Raw genomic sequence first — 22,712 nt, 5'->3', positions numbered from 1 at the left:
TCAGATACGATCACTCACCTTTGCACACTTTAACAATGAGGCTTTCACTGAGACTTCCCCTTGTGAGAGTGAGAGTCTTTTTCCACGTTCACCTGTGTTCAGCCTCACTGAGACATGTTGTCACACACACTTGTAAAAAAAATCGTCCCACAGCACCTTGGGGCTCATTACAGAAAGATTCCCAGCGACAAAGTATTTACGTGTGAATGGATGCCTGTGCACACATCTGTCTGTCCTCCAGTTTGTGTGTGTGTGTGTGTGTGTGTGTGTGTGTGTGTGTGTGTGTGTGTGTGTGTGTGTGTGTGTGTGTGTGTGTGTGTGTGTGTGTGTGTGTGTGTGTGTGTGTGTGTGTGTGTGTGTGTGTGTGTGTGTGTGTGTGTGTGTGTTGTTTCCGCTCCTCAGTACTCATTATTTGCCCTGGCCTGAGCTCCTTCATTAGGGGGGCTGCGGAGTAAAGGGCCGGAGGGGCCTGTATGGGATCAGGGGATGGGGCGGAGGTCGTAATTGGGCTGTTCCACTCCCCTGGCCTCGCTCAAGGTCACAGCGAGACAAACTCTGGGCCAGGTCTCTCACTTTTTCTCCCGTCTTTTCCCACCCTTTTCCATCCCTCCTCACCTCCTTCTTAAACCCCCACTTTTTCTCGGCCTCCCTCCTTCGCTCATCCTCTCCTTCTCCTGGGGTCTTTTGTCACAGTAGACTGGTCCACTGGGGAGCCACAGAGAAGTGGAGGGGCTAATTCAGTCTAATCTCTTAGCCTGTTAATGTCTGGCTGATATCTGGATTTCTCCACATCCTCAGGGGAAGGCCTTTGTGGCGAAGGCCATCATTATGAAGTTTCCTTGCCCTCCTAGCCAATTATAAGAAGGGAGACAAATTAGTTCATCTCAAACTTGGCTCCTATGAAGTTTTCTTGATTGTTCTCAACTTTATTTCACATCTCATACCATAGAGACATTTCACAGTAAAGGTTTTTGATTAGAAACAGAATAGCCCGATCATATTTTCTATTTAAAGAAGTTAGATTGTGCATCTTGTGTGAGACGTGCTGATGGATTTTGTTCAACATTGTATCCGTCATGTGCAATTCTGTACACGGTTTCTGCTCAAAGCCAAGTTTGAAGCCATCTGAATAAAGTGGTGTAGCGTTGCTTGTCTGGCGCTGGCCAGCGGTGAGCTCGGTCTAACGTTTCCCTCTGATTAAGACACAGTGGTGAAAGCTGCCTTTGATCTGAGGAAATGTCTGCGTAGGGAGCAGTTGGAATGTAGCGCTCTCCTCTCTGCCTCGCAGATGGAGGGAGAGAGATAGTGTCACAGTCCATTTGTCTGGCCTCGCCACTGCCAGTCCACCCACGGCAATACAATCTACATTGTCTGAGACTAATAAAATGAGCATGATGTTGAAATTGTGGAGTCGACTGGATTATTGATGTTAATTTTACACAATGTTGGCAACATTAGAACCTAATCAAATCAAAATATCTTATTATTCCACATGTGGTGACTTAAGTTTCAATGAAATTTCACTTGAACTGCAGTCGGAATGATTGTTCACAGCAATCACACACATTTACTGCTGTAAGTTGTATTTTGAGTTGGTTGCACGTTATGTATCCATGTTCTTTAAATATATTTTCTTTCCCCTGTGTCTCCGCAGGCCTCCTGGGATGGCGGGCAGTCCGGCTTTCTCTGACATCTCCCTCATCCGGATCTCGCCCCAGCGGAACCCCTCCGTGGGGGCGGAGTCGCCCTTTCACCCTCCGCACCCCTACATCAACCCATACATGGACTACATCCGCTCGCTCCACAGCAGCCCTTCCATCTCCGTCCTGTCAGCCACCCGGGGCCTCAGCCCTGCAGATGGTGAATAAAGTGAAACACACACCGACGCACAAAGCTTGATGCATATGCACTCACATGCACAACTGCACACAACCTCAGCACAGCAGAAATACGCATCGAAGCCTCAGTAGACCTTTAAAAATGATTGTTGAAATTGATTGGTGCCGTTTGATTGCTTTTAGTGGGAATCTCGATTCTCTGTATCAGTTTAATTCCTGTTTGAGATCAGAAGAGGTCTGGTGAGAGGCAACTAGATCCATCTCTATTAAGACCCAGGGGTTGGTGCAATGTTATCTGAGTGAGGGAGGAGGTGGCTGGAACTCATATGAGGGTGGCTCCATCCTTGTGGGTGGGGGTGTAGGTTGAAGGGAGGCTAATCCTTTTGATCTGTGAGTCATGTCAGAGAACCTCTGGAGGATGCATCAGTGAGCAGCAGGGTCACGTACAGTTGCAACGTTCACACCGAGGGAGGGGGGGATTCAAGCTCAGGGTTGGGGGGCGTTGTTTTATGATGTCCTACAGGGAGCACTTGTTTCCTGAGATCTCAAGAGGGATTTGGACTGGGAACTTCAATTAAAGCAGACAACCGCTTGGTTGATAGAAAACAAGATTTTAAAACTGTTAAAAAGGGAAAAACTTAAACTCACTTAATTGTGTGCTAGCAACTTGCTGTTGGCCATCTAGATGCTATGAATTTAGTATTTAGTAGGGCTTAAATAAGAGGAACTGGTTAAATTATGTTTGTAAAATATTTTAAGAAATCCCACATATTTCCAGCTTTGCTAATGTAAGGATTTGCTTATTTTTATTGTATTTTTTCTTCTTTAAAATAATGGAATGCTGGTGAGACAAAAACTAATGATATTAAGACATCAAATTGAACTCTGAGCGGCATTTTCTGATTTCTTAGAGCATATTCAAGAATGAATAATTTAGTGGTTAGTTGCAAAAATAGACAAATACAAAATAATCAAGAATGAAAAAAAATATGAATCTTGGATTATGTAAGAAACCACAATAAAAACTATTTGTATTTGAGAGATTTTTTGCCAAACATCTACATTCACCTTAGAGGTCTTGAAATGGCCTGATTGTGGCCCTCATGTCTATAGCCATCAACCCTTCCACACTTCAGCAGCAGAGCCCCACTTTAGCTCCCCACCTTGTGTTAAAGTGTATTTCTGAAACGGCAGATAGCGGGGCACTTCCTCTACACCAGCACACTCGACTTCCTCTCATCCAGGTCTGTTTAAAGGCTGTCTCGAAGTGAACACCAAGAGTCTCACTCATCCCCTCTCCTGCACTCTAACAATCAGGAAATATAGACTTAAGCTCAAACTCTCTAACCTCCAATCTTCCATTACCGCAATATACAGGACTGTCTCAGAAAATTAGAATATTGTGATAAAGTTCTTTATTTTCTGTAATGCAATTAAAAAAACAAAAATGTCATACATTCTGGATTCATTACAAATCAACTGAAATATTGCAAGCCTTTTATTATTTTAATATTGCTGATTATGGCATACAGCTTAAGAAAACTCAAAAATTCTATCTCAAAAAATTAGAATAGTTCCTCAGACCAAGTAAAAAAAAAAGATTTATAACAGCAAAACACAATCAAACATTTGAAAATGTCCATTAATGCACTCAGTACTTGGTTGGGAATCCTTTTGCACGGATTACTGCATCAATGCGGCGTGGCATGGAGGCAATCAGCCTGTGGCATTGCTGAGGTGTTATGGATGCCCAGGATGCTTCAATAGCGGCCTTTAGCTCATTAGCATTGTTGGGTCTGGTGTCTTTCAGCTTCTTCTTCACAATACCCCACATATTCTCTATGGGGTTCAGGTCAGGGGAATTTGCAGGCCAATCGAGGACAGTAATGCCATGGTCAGTACACCAGTTACTGGTGGTTTTGGCACTGTGGGCAGGTGCCAGATCATGCTGGAAAATGAATTCCTCATCTCCATAGAGCTTTTCAGCAGACGGAAGCATGTAGTGCTCTAAAATCTCTTGGTACACAGCTGCATTTACTCTGGGCTTGATGAAACACAGTGGACCAACACCAGCAGCTGACATGGCTCCCCGAACCATCGCTGACTGTGGGAACTTCACACTGGATTTCAAGCAACTTGGATTTTGCTCCTCTCCAGCCTTTCTCCAGACTCTGGCGCCTTGACTTCCAAATGAAATACAAAACTTGCTTTCGTCTGAAAAGAGGACTTTGGACCACTGTGCAACTGTCCAGTGCTTCTTTTCCTTAGCCCAAGTCAGACGCCTCTTCCGTTGTCTTGAGTTCAGAAGTGGCTTGACCATGGGAATACGGCTATTGTAGCCCATTTCCCGGACACGTCTGTGAACAGTGACTTTTGATACCTGGACTCCAGCTTCAGTCCACTGTCTTTGAAGCTCCCCCAAATTCTGGAAGCGACTCTTCTTCACAATGCTGTTAAGGCTGCGGTCATCTCTCTTGGTTGTGCAGCGTTTCCTGCCACATTTCCCCCTTCCAACAGACTTTTTGTGGATGTGCTTTGAAACTGCACTCTGTGAACAGCTTGCTCTTTGAGAAATTTCTTTTTGTGTCTTACCCTCCTGATGGAGGGTGTCAATGACGGTCCTCTGGACAGCAGTCAGATCAGCAGTCTTCCCCATACTTGTGATTTAGTTTACTGAACCAAGCTGAGTGTTTTTCAAGGCTCAGGAAACCCTTGCAGGTGTTTCGAGTTAATTAGACGATTCAAGTGATTCGTTGAACACCCTACTAGTATACTTTTTCATGATATTCTAATATTTAGAGATAGGATATTTGAGTTTTCTTAAGCTGTATGCCATAATCAGCAATATTAAAATAATAAAAGGCTTGCAATATTTCAGTTGATTTGTAATGAATCCAGAATGTATGACATTTTTGTTTTTTTAATTGCATTACAGAAAATAAAGAACTTTATCACAATATTCTAATTTTCTGAGACAGTCCTGTAATGTAACCAGTCTTAGCTTCAATCAAAAATTGTTTCTCCAACCTACCATGATCGTCTTTCCGCTGTGAATTGTGAATGAGGCACCTAATTACTCCTTTAATCAACCCGCTGATTAATTAACCCATCAGCTTTTGTGTTGTTAGTATATCACCACGCTTACGAGAGCCTGCTTCTTCACTATGCATTTTTTACCCCGAAAAAATGAACATTTGAATAATGATGAATTAATTAACAGAGTCTAATGGAGATTTAAAGTGGGTGGGATTTAGTGCCACCCTTTTGCTGCCACACATTTGCTTTCTTTTTATTCTGCTCCTCCTTCACACAATACTTCCCTCTTTTCTATGTGAGGGATGGGGTTCAGAGGTGTTGCCCCTGATCCTATTGTAATGCTGCAGGAGCACCTTCTCTGTCTGACTGCCACACCGACAGCCTGCCCCCACCCCCCCACCCCCACATTTTTTGCCCCCAGGATCGATCTCGGATGCCAACATTTCTGATTTAGAAATTCTGCAAAGCCCTTTTCTGTGCATGTTGGATACTGAATGGGCCATATTATGGTTGAATGCAAAAGCAAAGCTAAGGCGGAACAGCAGAGACAATTAAAAGACTCCCCCCTTCCACTGAAGACATAATACCCAGATCGAATTAATTTAGATTTCTTTCTTACATCCATTCAACCAATCATGGATGCATATTGCCGGCATACAGGCCAGCCTTAAGAGGAAATCTCCTCATGCAGCGTTTCTTTATTTATTTTCTCTTTATGTCTTGAGTTGGGGGGGAAAGAAGAGCTGAAGCACTCTGTGGGTCTGAACTGATTCTATATTTGCATCCAAAACCACAGTGTTAGTCTTTTCCTTCTCTCTTTCTTAGAGTATTTGCATAAGGAAGCCCACCACCAGATGTTTATTTTTAGGCTACGGTTCAAGGACTTACAGAACTCTATAACTAAGGGACTGACTTGGAAAAGAGAGGCATTTTGAGGAGAAGAGAGAAGTGGAGGCAGAATCGTTTGCCGCATCTTTATGCATGCAGATACGTGCGGGCAGATTTAGGCCTTTTGTTTTTCTCTATAGAGTTTAAGGGAGCACAGGTTGCATATCTGCACGCTGCAGCCCTGATGTGAACAACACACGAGCACCATCGCTGGCAAAAGATGTGTCAGCCCACATACTCTCACACACACACACACACACACACACACACACACACACACACACACACACACACACACACACACACACACACACACACACACACACACACACACACACACACACACACACACACACACACACACACACACACACACACACACACTCCCTCTCCAAGTGATCAAGGAACAGAAAGAAGAAGGCTGTTTAAGAATTGTATTGTAAGACGATCGGATATGCTGTGCTCTGCATCAATCAAACACTAATGCACACTCACTGTAATCTCTGAGCAAGCATCCACTGGTCCCTAGTGAGGCTCTCCACTTCAGGTGATGCTCCCTGTGCAGCTGTTTTGCTTAACTTGATGCTGTTTGCTAATGTACTCATTACTGTTTTGCTGAGCTGATTATCATCTCATGTAAATGAACGCAGGTTTGTAATGCGGTGCAGGTGCTCTCCTTGTCGTGTTTTTATCACTGCCTCATTCATTTTCCTCCATATTTTCTTCACATACCTTTGTCTCCTACCTTGTTTTCCTCCTCTCTGACCCGATTGTTCTCCTCCCCAGCCCCTCACACAGGTATGACCACAGCAGAGTACTACCACCAGATGGCCCTGCTCGCCGGCCACCGCAGTCCTTACGCCACCGACCTGCTCCCCTCGGTGGCGTCCACAGCGGGCGTCACCAGCGCCAGCGCCCTGCACATGGAGTACCTGCAGGCAGTGGAAAGTAAGTCAGCAATCATTGTTCATGGCTAGTAGAAAAGTTAAAGGTCACCTATTATGCAAAATCCACTTGTTCATGAATTCTATACATAAACAAGTGTCCCCTCTGTGTAAAGAGACTCTGAAAGTTTCAGGAAAAAACCTTTGCTCACTTTTTGTCCTGATCAATTTATATGAAAACCTGTCTGAAAATGAGCTGATCAGATTTCGGCCACTTTATGATGTCAAAAACGCCCCCCCCCCACCCCCAGCCCCACCTTATCACCTGAATCTCCTCCTAGAGCACCATTGTGTTCTTTTTAACCAAATATCTCTCAGAGGGGCGTGGGGAGTGGCTCCTTGTTTTCAAATAAAGTCACTGACAGAGAATCAGCACTTTTGAAACAGGGCTGAAACAGAGGGGTTTATGGGATGCTACAATGCATGATCTGTTTGGTATTTCGAGCCAAACACTGGTATATATATCTGAGACCTACAATATATTGAAGTAAAACAGTATAATAGGAGACCTTTAATGTCCATTTATTAGGCTGAGCTGATCCAGGACCACTGTTAAGTAAATCCTACTTCCCCCCCGGCCTTCCTCATTACTTTGTAATCAAGGCAGATGAGGAGCATCTGAGGAAATAAAGGGCTGAGTGCAAATCAGGACAGATCAGGAACACCTGTGCAAAAAGGAGCAAAGGGGAGAGGAGAAAGAACACACAGAGGTGTGTGTAACAGCCAGCTATCTGTAATTGTTTCATTCTTTATTCCATAAAGCAATAATATGCAAATCAATTTCTGGGTGTTGTGGTTTTAAACAACACTAAATGTAACACTATCTTAATCACTGGAATGTATGTACACATTATAAGGGGTTTATTTAAATAATGTTTAAACAGCAGCTTGAGCTAACTGAGCCATCTAAAAAATGGTTGAACCAGATTTGGCCCGGGTAAAAAGACATGTCTCCTGAGATAACACCTTTAATTATTTAGTTCATAACAGCACATTATAGTAAGGGGGGCCCCAGTGGGAATTCAACTTCTGAAATGCACCTTTAAGATACACCTTCTTTGTGGTATTTATAGATCAAGCTACAGCTCAACCACAGCGAGGAGGGACCTGCAACTTGACTTTGACATGATTTAAATGAGCCATTGTCTTAATGTGCTGGGCTCAGGACTGTGTGCAGAGGACTTATGCTAATGAGTTATTTTAAAGTGTAAATAGGAAATTAAACGCACACTGAATCTTAGAAAGGTCAGGCAGCCTCACCCCTCTCCCTTTGATGAGAATGTATTTAGTCAGGCAGACGCCGCTTTCATGGAAATCCGGGGTGAAGTTCCCTCATTCCTCAGAACAAACTAATTAAAACTAGCCAAACTTGTGCGGGTATCAGAAAATTAATTGCTATTAAGTGGGAATTGGAATGTCCCGCCATTCATCACTGGAGAAATCCTTTCTTCTGTGTCACTTTTTAAGATTAATAGACTGAAACAAAACAATTAGGGCCAAATTTAAGTGGAGATGCGATGCTCCTCACTTAAAAAAACGCCTGTGATCATTGCTGGTAATAACTCATCATGTTTCAACAATGTGTGTTCCAACGGAGGAAAAATTAACACTTTAAAGCTTTGTTGGATTTCAGAAAAAAAAACATACAAAGAAAAGAGTCTATCAAGAGGCTTTCGCTGATAATCTGGGCTACCACGTTACTGCGGCTATTTTAGTCTATTTCACATCAGTGTAATTACCGTCAGAGAGAGTGGTGCTAATGAAACAATGGGCCTGTCCTGCCTATTTGTGCTTTAATGGGCTATTGTCTCTGTTCCTGCTGCCTAATTAGTGCCATAGCTCACATAGATCACAATACCAAAGTCTTTATTCCTGGTTTTCATTAGTTCATTTTAATTTCCTTGCTATTTATCCACTGTTTTTTTCATGAATAGGTTCATTCTTAGTAACATTTTAAACACTGAATGTTTTGTTTGATACAAACAAACCACTTAATTGTTGATTACACTCCTGGAGCGGTAATAAAAGGCTGCCAAGACTAATTGTATCTGTTTAGCAAAATGTACTTCCATAAAGAAAAAGTGACACATCCTCTTTATATTTGAAATTAGCTTTAAGTAAATAAATAGGATTACTGTCATATTGATTTCACAGGAATGATTGATCCCCTCCTATAGTACATTTTCCGCATAAAGAAATTCCTTCCGGTCTTAAACCCACCCTTCACTTCAGCCCTCCCCTGTGATAGTGTCCCTCTCAGGTGGCCCCAAAGTGTGTCGGCGAGGGCTCAACCCCAGTTTTGGAGCCAGCTTTTATTTCCAACGCTGTCAGTCCGGCGTATCTGAACCCTCCCTGGCCACAAGAATTAATGACGCAGCCCGTAACCAGCCATCCCGTCCATAAATCACGAGGAAATTAGAGGGACAGTCCTGCTACGAGCCGGGACGCTCCCCTCTCCGTCTCCCCGGTTGGCCGATTTATCATTTGGGCTGTGCATTAATAAACACCACTCCCATGAGGCTTTGCAGTGGTGGGATGGTGGACCTGCTTTTTCGGCTCTCTCACTTGTAGGAAATAAGGATAATTCACTTTAGTTGGCTTGTTTAAAAAATGTCAAGTTTAGTCAAAATGATATTTTTGCAGGACTATCTATTTTGTTAAAGCTGAATTAAACTGTGTAAAATCAGACATGTCGTGCAGCGTCACATGACTAACATTGTATTATCAATTGTGAGCACTCAGGGATTTTCATGTGTACACATATGCCTCCTCTACAACACCCCCTTCACTAAGACATAAAAAGAGATTTTCCATACAATGACAATGTAAAGGAGGCGTGCTCTCCATACAGCTTCATGCGGTAGTCGAAACTCAGGCCTATGTATGCCAGAACAGCACCGCCGCCACCACAGAGGCACGCACGCACACACACACATTCACATCCACACACTCTGATTACCATGTGAATGGAGCACTCTGTAATCGTTGGATGTGTCAAACCAGAGATGGAGCATTTACGTTTGGGAGATGGATGGATTGTGGGGGACGTACATATGGAGGGGGGTTATAGGGGCTGCGTAAGCTGGTTTTGTTTGCCTTTTATAAAATAACTCAAAATGTTTTATTTCCAAGTCTTGAGTCACAAAGTCATTGTGTCAGTTCATGCACAAAGCACGACATCCCCTCAGCGCTTTCCCCCCTCCTTCCATCTCCCTCTGTTTTTCCCTGTCTTGTTTGTGACATCTCCATGTGAGAAGACAACAAAAGTCATGTTTTAATCTCTACCCGTGGCTCATTGTATGTGCAGAGAGAATGGTTGCGCTGTTTCCGCCTTTTACCTTTTCAAAACCCCTTTTTAGTATTTCCAGTCAACATTGATTGCATTTGAATAACGAGTCAAATTGGACTTGATTAAATATTACCATACACAGTCAGAGCATTTCTCCAACATAAAAGACATGTTTTCTCATGGATGAAATGCAAGCAGTGCATCAAGTGACAGCTGAACACTCATTCAGATGATCCTTTTGTGTGATGATTGACAAAAATGTCATCTGTTAGGGTTAGATTAGGTTAGGATGAAGTCAAACGTGTAAAGCGGCAAACCAATGTTTTTGGGATTGTTACCAATGAATGTATCTGACGCTCCTCAGAGAAACTTTGAATGAAGGAGCACAGTTGTAAAGTTCAATTTAACCTTGTATTTTTTTTTCCTTTACCTTACTCAGATCTCCTCCTCTCTGCAGATTCTCGATTCCCGAGCCCCAGGCTGCCAACGCGGCCAAACAGGAAGCGCCCCCTGCCCATCTCCCCCCTCTCTGAGCACAGCTTCGACCTGCAGACGAGAATCCGCCACTCCCCCAACTCTCTCGTCACCATGCTCAACAACTCCCGCTCCAGCTCGTCCACCAGCGGCTCCTACGGTCACCTCTCTGCGGGAGCCATCAGGTAGCTGAAAGAAATATGGTCCTGTGTCAATTATTCATTTCTTATATCCTTTTTGGTTATTATTTATTTCAGATTGTGCTTTAGACATAAAAACTTTGACATAAAGCCTGCATTACAAACTTAAAGTGTAAGAGCTTGGGGGATATAATGAAACACACAATCAATTTGCATTATGGGAAATGTAGGATCTAGTGATGCCAGAGCTTGAACCACATTATTGAATAAAACTCAGGGTATTTTAGCATATCGCAAACAAGCCGGGCTAAAACGGCATCTTTTTGTTGTACTGATTCTCAATATTCTATTATTGGTCCCCATATGTTATGGGAGTTCATACAAAAGCCCTAGATTAGCCCTTTAAAGTTAGAAAAAAAAGACTTATACTGTCAGATTGTCTTTCAGGAGCTTTTATTGACTGTGCTTCTCTCAAGGTGGTCATTTGGGGACCAACATGTGCCAATGATAGATCAGAATGCAGCACCTCCCCGGGGGAATGATGGTGTAGATGGTTTTCTAATATCATTGATTTGTATTTTTCATGCAGCACACTTGGCAACACAATATTAGAAATGAGAAAGAAAGTGTGTGGTGGAGTGAATTAAAGTGTGTGTAGCCTATCGTCCATGTCAATGCCCCATGTGGGTGACGATCTCCCAGCCAGCCAGTCAGCCTGCCTCCCCGGCGGCTGGTGTCAGTCATCAGGTACACCTCATGGAAACCTCACATACATCACGGCCCGGTACCAGCAACGGGAAGCAAAAGAAAAGAAAAGAGAAGGGGAAAGAAAAGATCCATGGCCCCACCCACAGCCATTGATCAGCGATCTGTAAGAAGAGGCTGATCAATCATGCTGCGCGCTCAGCCACTGTCCCAGTGACAGGACCCAAATAGCCAGGGCCAACAGACTGATGAGTGATATGACAAGCGGATGGGCCCCCAAATGTGTCTCGGACCATTGATTTCCACTCGGCTCGTAATAAGATCAGCAGACGTATGGGCCGCAGTGAGAGCGAGGCGTCAGGGCTCAGGATGAATGGAGGCCGGACACAGTTCTGTTTATCTGCTGGTTCACCTGTGGTTACACACACCCCAGAGGTGGCTTCTGGGATTGTGAGGATAAACAAAGTTAGTTCAGGTTGAGGCAAATCATTTGGCTTTATTTACATGGCTATTCAACACACTCCAGATTGTTTATCATCTGTATCATTTTGCCCAGTGGAAGAATGACATACTGCCTTACACAGACCACATGATAATTCACTGTGTGTTAACAAGCTGAACATTCATTGGCAGGGTTCTGCCTGCAGCCCCATGGTTCCAGCATTACCACACCATCTCCTGTCAGATTGTCCTCAGGGAGAAGAAGCTATCCAGAACAATCCATTTATTCACTGTCTTTTTGCCTCATTTTTGAAGTTGTAGTTTATTTTATGTTTTGTTTCCCTTTCTGCTCCCTCAGCCCGGCATTAAGCTTCGCCTACCCTCCATCCCCGGTGGCGTTGCACGTGCACCAGCAGCTGATGGGCCGTCAGCCGGGGCTCGTGGGCTCTGCTTTCGGCCACAGCCCGCCTCTTATCCACCCGTCGCCGGCCTTCGCCACCCAGAGGCCCGTCCCCGGCATCCCACCCCCAGGGCTCAGCGCGAGCGAGCGCTCAGTCCTCTCCAACGACTCCTCACAGGTGAGAGCGGCAGCAGGCGCCTGTGCGATTCATCATCACGGGTAATAGATAGCGGCGTCACATGCCAGCTACATTTCAGTGAAACGAAAAAAGCTCACATGGTACAGGCAGGACCCCCCCTCCACGCACCCGTCTCCTGGGAGTTTCCTCCTTCTTGTGTTGTCTCTTGTTTTAAGACTGCCGCTCACAGCCCAGAACGTGCCTGCAGCAAACAACAAGGGGCTTGTTAGCATAGAATCCCACTGCTGACTCCATTAATCACTAGAGAGAGAACAAGGATATAGAGAGGGAATATTGACATGGATGGATGGATCCAAAGGGGCTCTTTCTCGCCATCCTCAACCTTCACTTTATGTGCGGGCCAACATTTGAAGTAAATATTCAATGTTTATTAGCGTCCTCCCTGCTGCTTCCTATCCCTCGAATTTTGTGTTATCACAAATGAGGCCTCATTCAAATTAGGTACACCAAAATTGCCTTTTCCGTCTCCCTGAATGAACAGAATATTGCTTCGGGGCCAATGCTGACTCTCATATATTTGAGCGAAGATAGTGTACAGAGACTGACAGAAACACTACAACACACAGCACCTTCTTGTTTGTTCTTTTATTCTTGTGAGCTTGGCATGTAACAAGAATTCCCCCAAGGTTGAAATAAGCCAGGGCCAAACTCAGGTCATCCATTGGCTCAGTGAATGGCTCATTGAATTGGCCCATGAGTTTGTTTTAATTGCAGTGATTATAGGAGCTAATGTGAAACAGTCAATTGCATAGTTTTTCATCTGCAAAGTAAAAAGCTATTGCCTGAGACTGAGTATACAGAAATCATTACAGTTTAACCACAGTTGTTTTTATTCTGCTTGATTAACTCAATGATTAATCGACTTATAAGCAGCACATGCATTTTTTATTATTCTATAGAGAATAACATAAGAAATATCAGTAAATAATATGATTGAATCATATATATAGTCAAATCCATGTCATAGGAACCTCAACATGATGACATATCTCTTCTTTTAACAGATCAAACCAACAAGTGAATCTGCAGTGAGCAGCACAGGGGACCCAATGCACCACAAACGCTCCAAAATGAAACCAGAGGAAGAGATGCCGAGCCCAGGCGCACTGAGCGTACAAGTGAGGATTGTCCATCATAAATATAAACATATATTTGAACTCACTGGGTCCATAGGTTTCTCTTCAGCTATCTGACAAAGCTATCCACATTCTGGCAAACAATTCTGACGGTAAATCCTAGCATCCAGCCAAGTTTTCATTTTTTGATTTTTCTACTACAATACGACGCGCACATAATAATGGGTCATCTGCCGCAACAATACACAAGCTTACCAGCCACGGTTTTTATTTATTTACCTTCATTTGGCTGTTTCTTGGTGTTTCCCAGTCTGCTCTTATCAGCCGCTGTTTCCGAACAATTCATTGATCTCTGGGAGACCAGAAGGAAATTGTTTTTGTTTAATCAACATTTTAAGTGCCTGGAGAAATGAAAGAGAAATGTGATAACAGTTCATGTTTGCATCTGCAGGAAAAAAACCTTATTAGAGTTGATATTCAGCCAGCAGCAGATTCAGCCTGGGGTGCAGACTCTGCTCCACTCAGCCTCCTAACTGTGACAGTGAAATATGTCTGGGCTAATAGAGCAACCTCTAGCAGGAAAAGGGGGTTAGATTCCTCAAATACTTACCCCAGTCCTGTCGTATAACAACCCCCAAAACACAGAGCGGGGCTTTCAGCGCTACATTTCCTCTCCACACTTTTCTTCACGGCAGCCAGACAAGGCCAGACTAACAGGGGCACTGTGGCTGAGACCTGTGACCAAATCATTTTTGGCTGGGCCTAAGATGTAAACCAGAAAGGCCATAAAAAAATATACTTTCATGACAAATTTAGATGGACTGATATTGGGGGGAGGAAGGCAGTTCCAGTAGTTTTTTCAGTATTTGCAAAACGCTGTGCTTAGTCGTTGAACTAAAATATTGTAACTGTTTTTTTCCTCAGGACCATCCGGATGGGATGACCCTGGTGAAAGAGGAAGGGGACAAGGATGAAAGCAAACAGGAGCCAGAGCTGGTTTATGAGACAAACTGCCACTGGGAGAACTGTTGCCGCGAGTTTGACACGCAGGAGCAGCTAGTACAAGTGAGTAACGCTGATTTAAAAGAATGTAAATGTGCTGTTTAAAAGATATTTTGTATCATAATCCATCCCTTCCTGTGGGCAGAGAAGTGTTCACTTAGCCCCAGTTGTTCTCCGGGACTAATGTTTCTTTCAGGAAAACATAACAGGGTGTTAACAAATGAAAATGAAGCATTCACGGTATGGCTCAAAATAAAAAAATAAAATGTCTCTGTGCTGTGAGAGTTTTCAGTGTTTCTATCCTCCAGCTCAGTGGATCTCAGCTACATGCACTGCAGCTGTGCTTTTGTGCACAATGCCTCCTATCAGGCCACAACCCCTGCCTGTGCGTCTGTGCAGCAGCACCCTACAGAAAGAGTCAGTGCTGCAGGCATTGACTGATACTGCTGCCGGATTCCTGATTGGATATAGGGACGGTGGTAATGGACTCAGAAGCTGGAGAGCACATCTCACAGCTGAACGCAGCTAAGTGATTTGGCGGGTTAAGCCTCCCAGAGTCAGGATGTGAGCTTTGTGTACAACACTGGACCGGCCTTCCTCCTGCCTGTTATCAGAACTCTCACACAGCCCAGGAGATGGATGACCTCTCATCACAGTGCGCCAGAGGGTTCAATGCTAAGCTAAATATTAATGACATTATGGGTCGCGCCACCCCCTCTACTTAGCTCTGCAACTCTCCCTTGGCTTGTGAAGCACTCACAGGGCAGACTGAAGTTGGAGTTGAAAATAAACCAATATGATGCTGTGAACAAGGCACGCACACACATGTGAAACACACATCAGCACACATCTGATAGAAAGATCCTCAGCTCTCCACAGCTGTCTATTTGCCGTCTTGACATTGCAATCCTCAGCCGCGGTGGTAACCCCTATCTATAATTGATATCCTCAGCGCGGAATGGGCTGCCTCCCGTGTTTGAAGGGCTCGGCTCAAAGGTTGAGAATCTTGACAACTTCTTGCCCCTGTTTCAGGGGGCGGGATGAGTTAAGGTGGTGGGAGAGGAAGGGAGGATGGCTTCTTAATGGAGGAAAAGCTTGCTCCCCCTACTGTAGTCACAGCAGGTGGCCATCTGAGCAAAACAATGTTCTCTCATCTCTCCACAAATACTATCCAGCCTAACCTTGCCAAGCTGCCCTTATTATCAGATCCCCGTGTATACAGACACTTACAAAATCCTTATTAGTTTTCCATTTCCTCCATCTGAGAATATTTTTTTTTTTCCATTTGACTTTCTGATATTGCATTTTATTTCTCATTTTCTATGCACATGCAGATATGCAGAGAGATGCCAATAAAAGTCTTCGCCTACAGAATCCGTGTCCTCTAATTCAGCAGAGCGGAGGGGAAAAAACGCTCTTATCTCTCCACACCCCCACCCCCCTCAGTAATAGGATAAGTACAGTATTTGGACCACAGTGTCTCTCCTCACACACTGGGAGGGGTTTGGGGGTGGGGGGATTTCCACATAACCAAACAATGGAGCGTCCCTTCCCCCTTGTACTTGTCTTCTGAAATGGCTTCGGGGAAAAAAAACATGATAAAAAAAACGAAAACTAATTGAACCACCAGCGTTTGCACAAAGTTTTAACATATCTAATGTTTTTAAAGATTTGACTGCTGTGCTAAATGTTTTTAAAGTATTTCAAGTACCAGCTGCACTGATTCAAATATCCCCTTTCCTTTGTGGTTGGCCTAATTTTAGAATTAAGCCTTCCCACCACCCTTGTTGCTCTCCACCTTGTTCAAAAGCACTCCTGCTGCGCTCTCCATGCATATTTTTACACTCTCAAGCATGCTCTCAACATGACACGCCACCACGTTCCTTTATCATCTGCGTTTAAGCGCTCTCGGTGCAGCCGATAAGATAAACATCAGATCTGTGCAATTTAGCTCACTTATCTGGCCTTCCCAGTCAGCAAAAGCGAGGCGGGTGTCAATTTTAGTTTGCTGTATTTATTTCATTTATTACATTTCAACTCTCTATACCTCTCCATCTCCCTCTCGGCATCAGCTACAAATTCTTTTGCTTCCCCATTTTTGGGCATGAACCTCTCCCTCTCACATTTTCTCTTTCATTTTCTGTCCCTCCCCTCTTTACCGCTTGAAGCGAGTACTTTTAAAGATAAGGCCTGGTGGCTTCTTTAATGTCTCTCTTGAAGTGGGGCTCAGTTTAGTTGCCGGAGATGCCAACCCAACACTTCATAATGCCCTAATATGGCCTTGCCCAACACTATTTTATTATTAATAATACTTTGATATGGAGGAATCTAAAACAGAGCTTTGCAGTTTTAGTTCCCTTGTACAAATACAATATATGTAAGCAATATTCTTCTCTGTAAGGAAAAGCATTTTGTAAAACTAAATTGTGGCTATAGACTTAAGGATTTTGCAAACACTGAGTGTGGTGTTATGCAAGATGAATCATCTTAATTTAATATTCTTCAGCTTCTTTTTAAAAGTAAACATTTATGCGAATATCCTGCTTTTCAAATGTATTTGACCTTTGATCTTTTGTTTCTTCTTTTAGTGGATTCTCCTGTCAATGTAGGCCTGCTATCATACAGATTTGTGGGGATGTTTCAGACTTTATATGAGTGGTGTCTGATGGTGGTCTGCATGTGTGTGTTCTCAGAGCTCATCAGGTCTTCCCCCCCCCCCTCCACAGTCTACCATTCTGTTCCAGGTCATCTACATAGGTGGCGCTGCGATGTCCTTGTTCTCAGATGGGGAGCGGGCTCTGCCTGTGTGCAGCCTTGTGGAGGCGGTTGCTGTGCGCCTCCCCGGTGTTAAAGCGAGATAAAAGCGGGCGCAGTCTGAAGGCAGCCTCCCCCCCCCCCCCCCCCTGGCTGCTGGAGCAGGCTTTTAATTGGCAAAATGCAGATTTTTCTTGATCAGGAGAAGGATTAGGCCCCTTATCTGTCAAGAATATCTTACTCTAAGATGAAAAGACTGTGCTGAATTACACATGCCAATTCTAGCTCCCTGCCCCCTGCCCGCTCACTCACTTACTCTCATCCTCCCTCCTTCCCTCAATTTCTCCCCCTTTTACTTCCTCCCTCCTCCTTCCCTCCCTTCTTTGCCTTTTTCATGCTCTTTTTTTCCCTCTCTTTACACAAAGCACTTCAGCAACTGACATCACAAAAGAGCATATGATTTATTAGGCACTGTTTGATAAAGCTAAACGGTGTTGCGGGTCCCACAGCTTAGTGAAATTGCCTTGTAAACAGGCCCTCTTTTCATGCACGCTTGCATTCTAATGCATGAGGGCTATGTCCCAGAGAGAGTTTGATAAGGAGTCATGGAGATTGATACTGAAATGGGCAAATGCTGAGAAATAGCACGCAAAAAAAGGATTCTGTGTGTTACAGTCTATTATTAAAGGTGTAGGGATGCATGTTTTTTTAGAATAGTATAGAATGACTCATTTTTAAACCATATACTTTAAAAAAATTCTGAAGACATAAAAATCCAAGTGGGAATTGTTTTGGTGCTTTTTTGGATGTTTCTACCCAAGCACCGGGACCAAGAAAACAGTCCCTGCACCTGTCTGTGTGTCTGTGTGTGTGCCTCTCATACGTCACACGGCCTCAGTGTCCCCTGTGTCCGTGTCCCCGGCGCTCCCTGTCGTGCGACTACCTCCTAAATCCATCTTGGCTGCGTTTTTTACAGTTGTTGGCCGATAAGCTGGCAAGGGGAAGATGAATAACCTGCCTCTCCACTGCTATCAGCACCTGTTTGTCGATTTAGCCGGCCAACGTGGCCTGTCTGCTCAGCATGGAGATTATTGATTCAATAAGAATTGCTATTAGATCATGCCATTAGGTTTCTCGGCGGCCCCTCTCCCCGTGCTGTCTGTCCCCCCCCCCCTCTCTGTCAGCTCAGAGCCTCATGCATCACACCCGTCAGCGACCTCCTTCATTTGTACAAACAGAGTGCGAGTGTGTATCCATCTGTGTGTGAATGCGTTCGTGTTGTTCCAACCACCCGCGTGATCCAACACCACGGCGCTCTCCCATCGCTCTCAGCCCGGGGATATTGAATGCTGCTCACAACAGAGCGATTGCTTGCCACAGGGATTCCCTCACAGAAAGGAAGAAAAAGAGAAGACGAGTAAGGTTTTGTGAGGCTCGGACCGAGGTCGGGAGGAAGATCAATCTTGGGGAAACTTCACTAATGTCTGTGGTCATCCAGTCCCCAATCATTTCCCCTGGAATTAGTCTTGTTTTGTCACTTTAGAATTAAAAAGTGTCAAGCGAGAATAATGGAGGTCCTTTGCGGATATTTTAGTGTCATTTTACTCTTTGCTTTTGCTGTCGCACACTGCTGTTGCTGCGCTGACTCATTTGTCGATACTCCCCCTTCAGTATTACTGGGAAGGGAGTGCAGTGGCATGCTTAGGGTCAAAAAGCCTTGAAGAAAGATTGGAAATAGGGCGGTTTCTGGTGGATGTCATGGTTATAGTTATATGTGGGGTCATGATCTGGCCAGTGGGCAGGGCGCAGGGGAGGAACAAAGATGCCATTGTCAGAGCCTTGTCATGCCTAGAGGGGAACTGACCCTGGATTCTTTATTTTGCTTTGGTCCTGCATGTTTTATAGCTTAACAATTCTGCGAGCAAGTGCTCAAAGAAAGTGTTTTCCCCAGACATTTAGAGCATTCAAAGTCAAGTCTCTATTTATCCCCCCCCCCCATTTATTTTTCTCCTTTCACCCCCAAGGTAAAAAGGTTCTTCTCCGCTGCTCAGGAATGTAATAATGCCATTTATTTTGGTCAGGATATTGTGTCTGTATCCCTGGGTTTAAATTGCTCCCTGAAAGGCTACCACAGTGTTGACTCTGAAAAACAGCCAGATGTTGACTTTGTCCCCAGAGGGTCTGCGTGACTTTCCCCCCCATCCTCACCTCCTTCATTCCTTTGGAACATCCACCACTTACCCAGTTTTATGAAACAGTTAGTAAGAAGAGAAGATGGTGCTCACAGATATAATGCTTGGCTGGAGTTGTAAAGCCCTAACATTTCAGATGCCTTGACTGAACTTTTGATTTCTCCCCCTTGATATCTCCTCACCTCCCTCCCACCTCTCCCTCCTTCCTAAGCCTTTAGATCGGAAGTTGCCACGGCAGCACAACTGTCAGCACTTGTCATGGAGGGGCGAGGGCCCACTGTGATGTGAAGTGACAGGGTTTTATTTGAAAATCCTGTTCAGATTGGAAACTGAGACTCACAAGACTGACTTTTCCCTCTGTGTTTGTGCTGATTTTAACACTGATGGAAAATAATGGAAAAGAGTTTTAAGAGAAATGAAATGGAAAACAGAAAAGGAAATGTCATATTTGCTGCAGAGCAAAAACACCTCAAGCTAAACAACGAATCAATTCAATGCAAAATGACATTGCACTTAATAGAGCTTATAATAATCCAATGATTGATGTTTGGTTAAAGTTTATCTCACCATCTTTTGTAGCACATCAACAATGACCACATCCATGGGGAGAAGAAGGAGTTTGTGTGTCGGTGGGAGGAATGTTCTCGAGAGCAGAAGCCCTTCAAGGCGCAGTACATGCTGGTGGTCCACATGCGCAGGCATACTGGGGAAAAACCCCACAAGTGCACGGTAAGAAACCTTTCGTTATTTTCTGAAAAGCTACCTGGTAACACAAGATTCAGGCTGTATGAGTGATGCCCCCTTGTTTCTCTTTTCTGCAGTTTGAGGGCTGTGCCAAGGCCTACTCCCGTCTGGAAAACCTTAAAACTCACTTACGCTCGCACACCGGAGAGAAACCGTATGTGTGTGAACACGAAGGCTGCAACAAGGCCTTTTCCAATGCCTCAGACCGGGCGAAACACCAGAATCGCACACACTCAAACGAGGTACTGACAAACGTGATCCAGGCCAGTTATGATCCTTTGACTTTGCTGAATGAAAGTGTTTCTCACAGCTCATCTTTCTCCTTTCATTTTTAGAAACCATATGTGTGCAAAATCCCAGGCTGCACCAAACGCTACACGGATCCTAGCTCCTTACGCAAGCACGTGAAGACGGTGCACGGACCGGAGGCGCACGTCACCAAGAAACAGCGTGGAGATTACCCGCGTCCTCCACCACCCCGGGAGCCTGGGGGCAACAGCCAGGGCCGGTCGCCAGGGCAAATGGGTGGTTACACGGACCAAAGGGAGTACAACCATGCTACCTCAAAACAGGATGAATGTCTGCAGGTCAAGTCTATCAAGACAGAGAAGCCTATGGTAAGACTTTCTTTATTAATTGTGCTGAAAAACCGTTATCTTATCCTATTTTAATTATTTTCTGATGAACCTATTCCTTCACTTTAACATAGAACATTTGAATGCCTTGTACTGAGTGTGACTGTGACTTAACATTTGATTGGGGGCATGCACATTTAACACTAACATCTTCTAATGAGTAAACTTTTTCTTCCTATCCAATGCTATGGCATTTCTCTACCTCCCTTTCTAAGGACAGTGGGTAATCAGGTGAGATAGGTATCCCCTTCACATTGCATTTGTAAAGTATTCTGTGTGAGTCTCACTTTTTCCCATCGTGGCTCATCGTGGTTTTTTGCTCTGTTTATCGTCTTTTCTCATCCCATCACAACCGCTTGACTTTCACCCAAAACATGGTCAAATTGTGATTACGTTAGTCTCCCTCATCGATCATATTCATATAAAACAGATTCTTCTCGTTTTGATTCACTCTAAAGATTGGCAATGTTATTTACCAAAGGCAATGTATTTTTCTGAGCAATGCCCAATGCTTTGGGCTGAACTCTGTGGGCACTGAAAGTACGCCCCATACTGCCCAGGGCTCTGATAGGCAGCCAACTTCATTCAACAGCTAACAGGACGAATGCCCTCTAAACAATGTTGAAGCTGGATGCCAGAAAAAAGTAATTCCATTATTCCTCAGTGCAACATACTTCCTAAAATTCAGTAAACAACCTAATTAGGCCTTTATCCTATTTGCCTATTCTTTGAAAAGAACCCAAAACAGGTTTTCTCCTTTTTGTCTGTGTTGGTCCTGACTGGATCACAGGGGGAGGCATTACTTATGCCCCAATAATGTACAAAGCATTGTCCTCCAAATACCTCTTTTCTTCCCCCTTCTTGTTGCTGAGGGTTGGACAACCAGCTCAATCTGGAATGATTATGCAAGTGCATATGTGAATAGCATCTCTCCTAATGGTCTGTGATTCTTTAGGATCATTTTCCTATTTTATAGGGAATACATCCGTCAAAAGATTACATTCATCTTTTTGTGTGAAATTGATACTGTATACATGTCCTGAGATAAACTTACCTCTTTCTCTTTCTTTTCCTTCTGTCTCTCAATCTTCTCTTCTTCCCTGGCCTGTATCAGACGTCTCAGCCAAGCCCTGGCGGTCAGTCTACATGCAGCAGTGACCAGTCCCCCGTCAGCACCTATCCCAGCAGTGGAGTCCAGCTTGCTGTGAGCGCCGGACGCTCGCCAGGGGAGGGGCTAGAGGAGGACGAGGGGAGAGAAGAACACGAAGATGATTTTGAGGAGGAGTGTGAGGGTGAGCCAAGCCCCATCATGGACTCCACAGTCTCCACGGCAACAGCGGCCATGCTGACCCTGCAGGCAAGGCGCAGTGTGGGCCGCCCTGTGCGCTGGATGGAGCACATCAAGATGGAGAGGCTGAAGCAGGTGAACGGAGTGCTGCCCAGGCTGGGGACCCTGTCCCCTACACCGCCCCTAAAAGGTTCCACACTACCCAACATCCTGGGGAAGGGTTAGTTTCACTTTTTCAACTTTCTTTCAAAGTTTTTTCTTTTTTGAAAATCCTTCAATCTGTGGTACAAGTGGGTATGACAATTTATTTTCTTACTGCTCTTAAACTTTCTAACTACAGTCAACAACACTCACAAATTAAGCATTAATTGTCCCTATTTCGACATGTGATTGAGCTCAAGTGGAGATCTTTACAGTTGAAAAGCACCTGTATACAGAAATGACTCTTACCCACAAATCATGCTTTAAGAAAAACATTTATCCTGGCTTCCATCTTGCCCATCTCGGTTGAAGCATTCAGGCAAAACTAATGCCTAAAATGTACTGTTCCGCTGGGAAATGGTATCAGAGCCATATCAACCCGTACATCATATCAGGGAAACTAGCATGTAACAGTGTTTCATGGCCAAATGCTGTCTGTTTATATGCATATATCTGTTTAAGGGAT

General features: G+C 44.3%; 1 protein-coding gene across 2 annotated transcripts in view; it reads left to right on the top strand.

The window, feature by feature from the left end:
• Positions 1 to 22,712, top strand: part of gli3 (GLI family zinc finger 3) — a 92,288-nt gene that overhangs the window by 65,332 nt on the left and 4,244 nt on the right. The window contains exons 5-14 of one of the 2 annotated variants that reach the window (XM_079660967.1): positions 1,655 to 1,860; positions 6,549 to 6,710; positions 10,453 to 10,654; positions 12,114 to 12,333; positions 13,359 to 13,472; positions 14,355 to 14,495; positions 19,958 to 20,107; positions 20,200 to 20,364; positions 20,458 to 20,739; positions 21,872 to 22,265. In XM_079660967.1, coding sequence (XP_079517093.1) covers positions 1,655 to 1,860; positions 6,549 to 6,710; positions 10,453 to 10,654; positions 12,114 to 12,333; positions 13,359 to 13,472; positions 14,355 to 14,495; positions 19,958 to 20,107; positions 20,200 to 20,364; positions 20,458 to 20,739; positions 21,872 to 22,265 — 2,036 coding nt within the window. Of the gene's footprint in view, positions 1 to 1,654; positions 1,861 to 6,548; positions 6,711 to 10,434; positions 10,655 to 12,113; positions 12,334 to 13,358; positions 13,473 to 14,354; positions 14,496 to 19,957; positions 20,108 to 20,199; positions 20,365 to 20,457; positions 20,740 to 21,871; positions 22,266 to 22,712 lie in introns of both variants that reach the window. The other variant, XM_079660966.1, reaches the window with a different exon arrangement.

This window comes from Notothenia rossii, assembly GCF_949606895.1.
Source record: "Notothenia rossii genome assembly, chromosome: 12".
NCBI classification, from domain to species: Eukaryota; Metazoa; Chordata; class Actinopteri; order Perciformes; family Nototheniidae; genus Notothenia; species Notothenia rossii.
The sequence above is the reverse complement of the archived record's forward strand: the minus strand, read 5'-3'. Positions and strand labels throughout refer to the sequence as shown.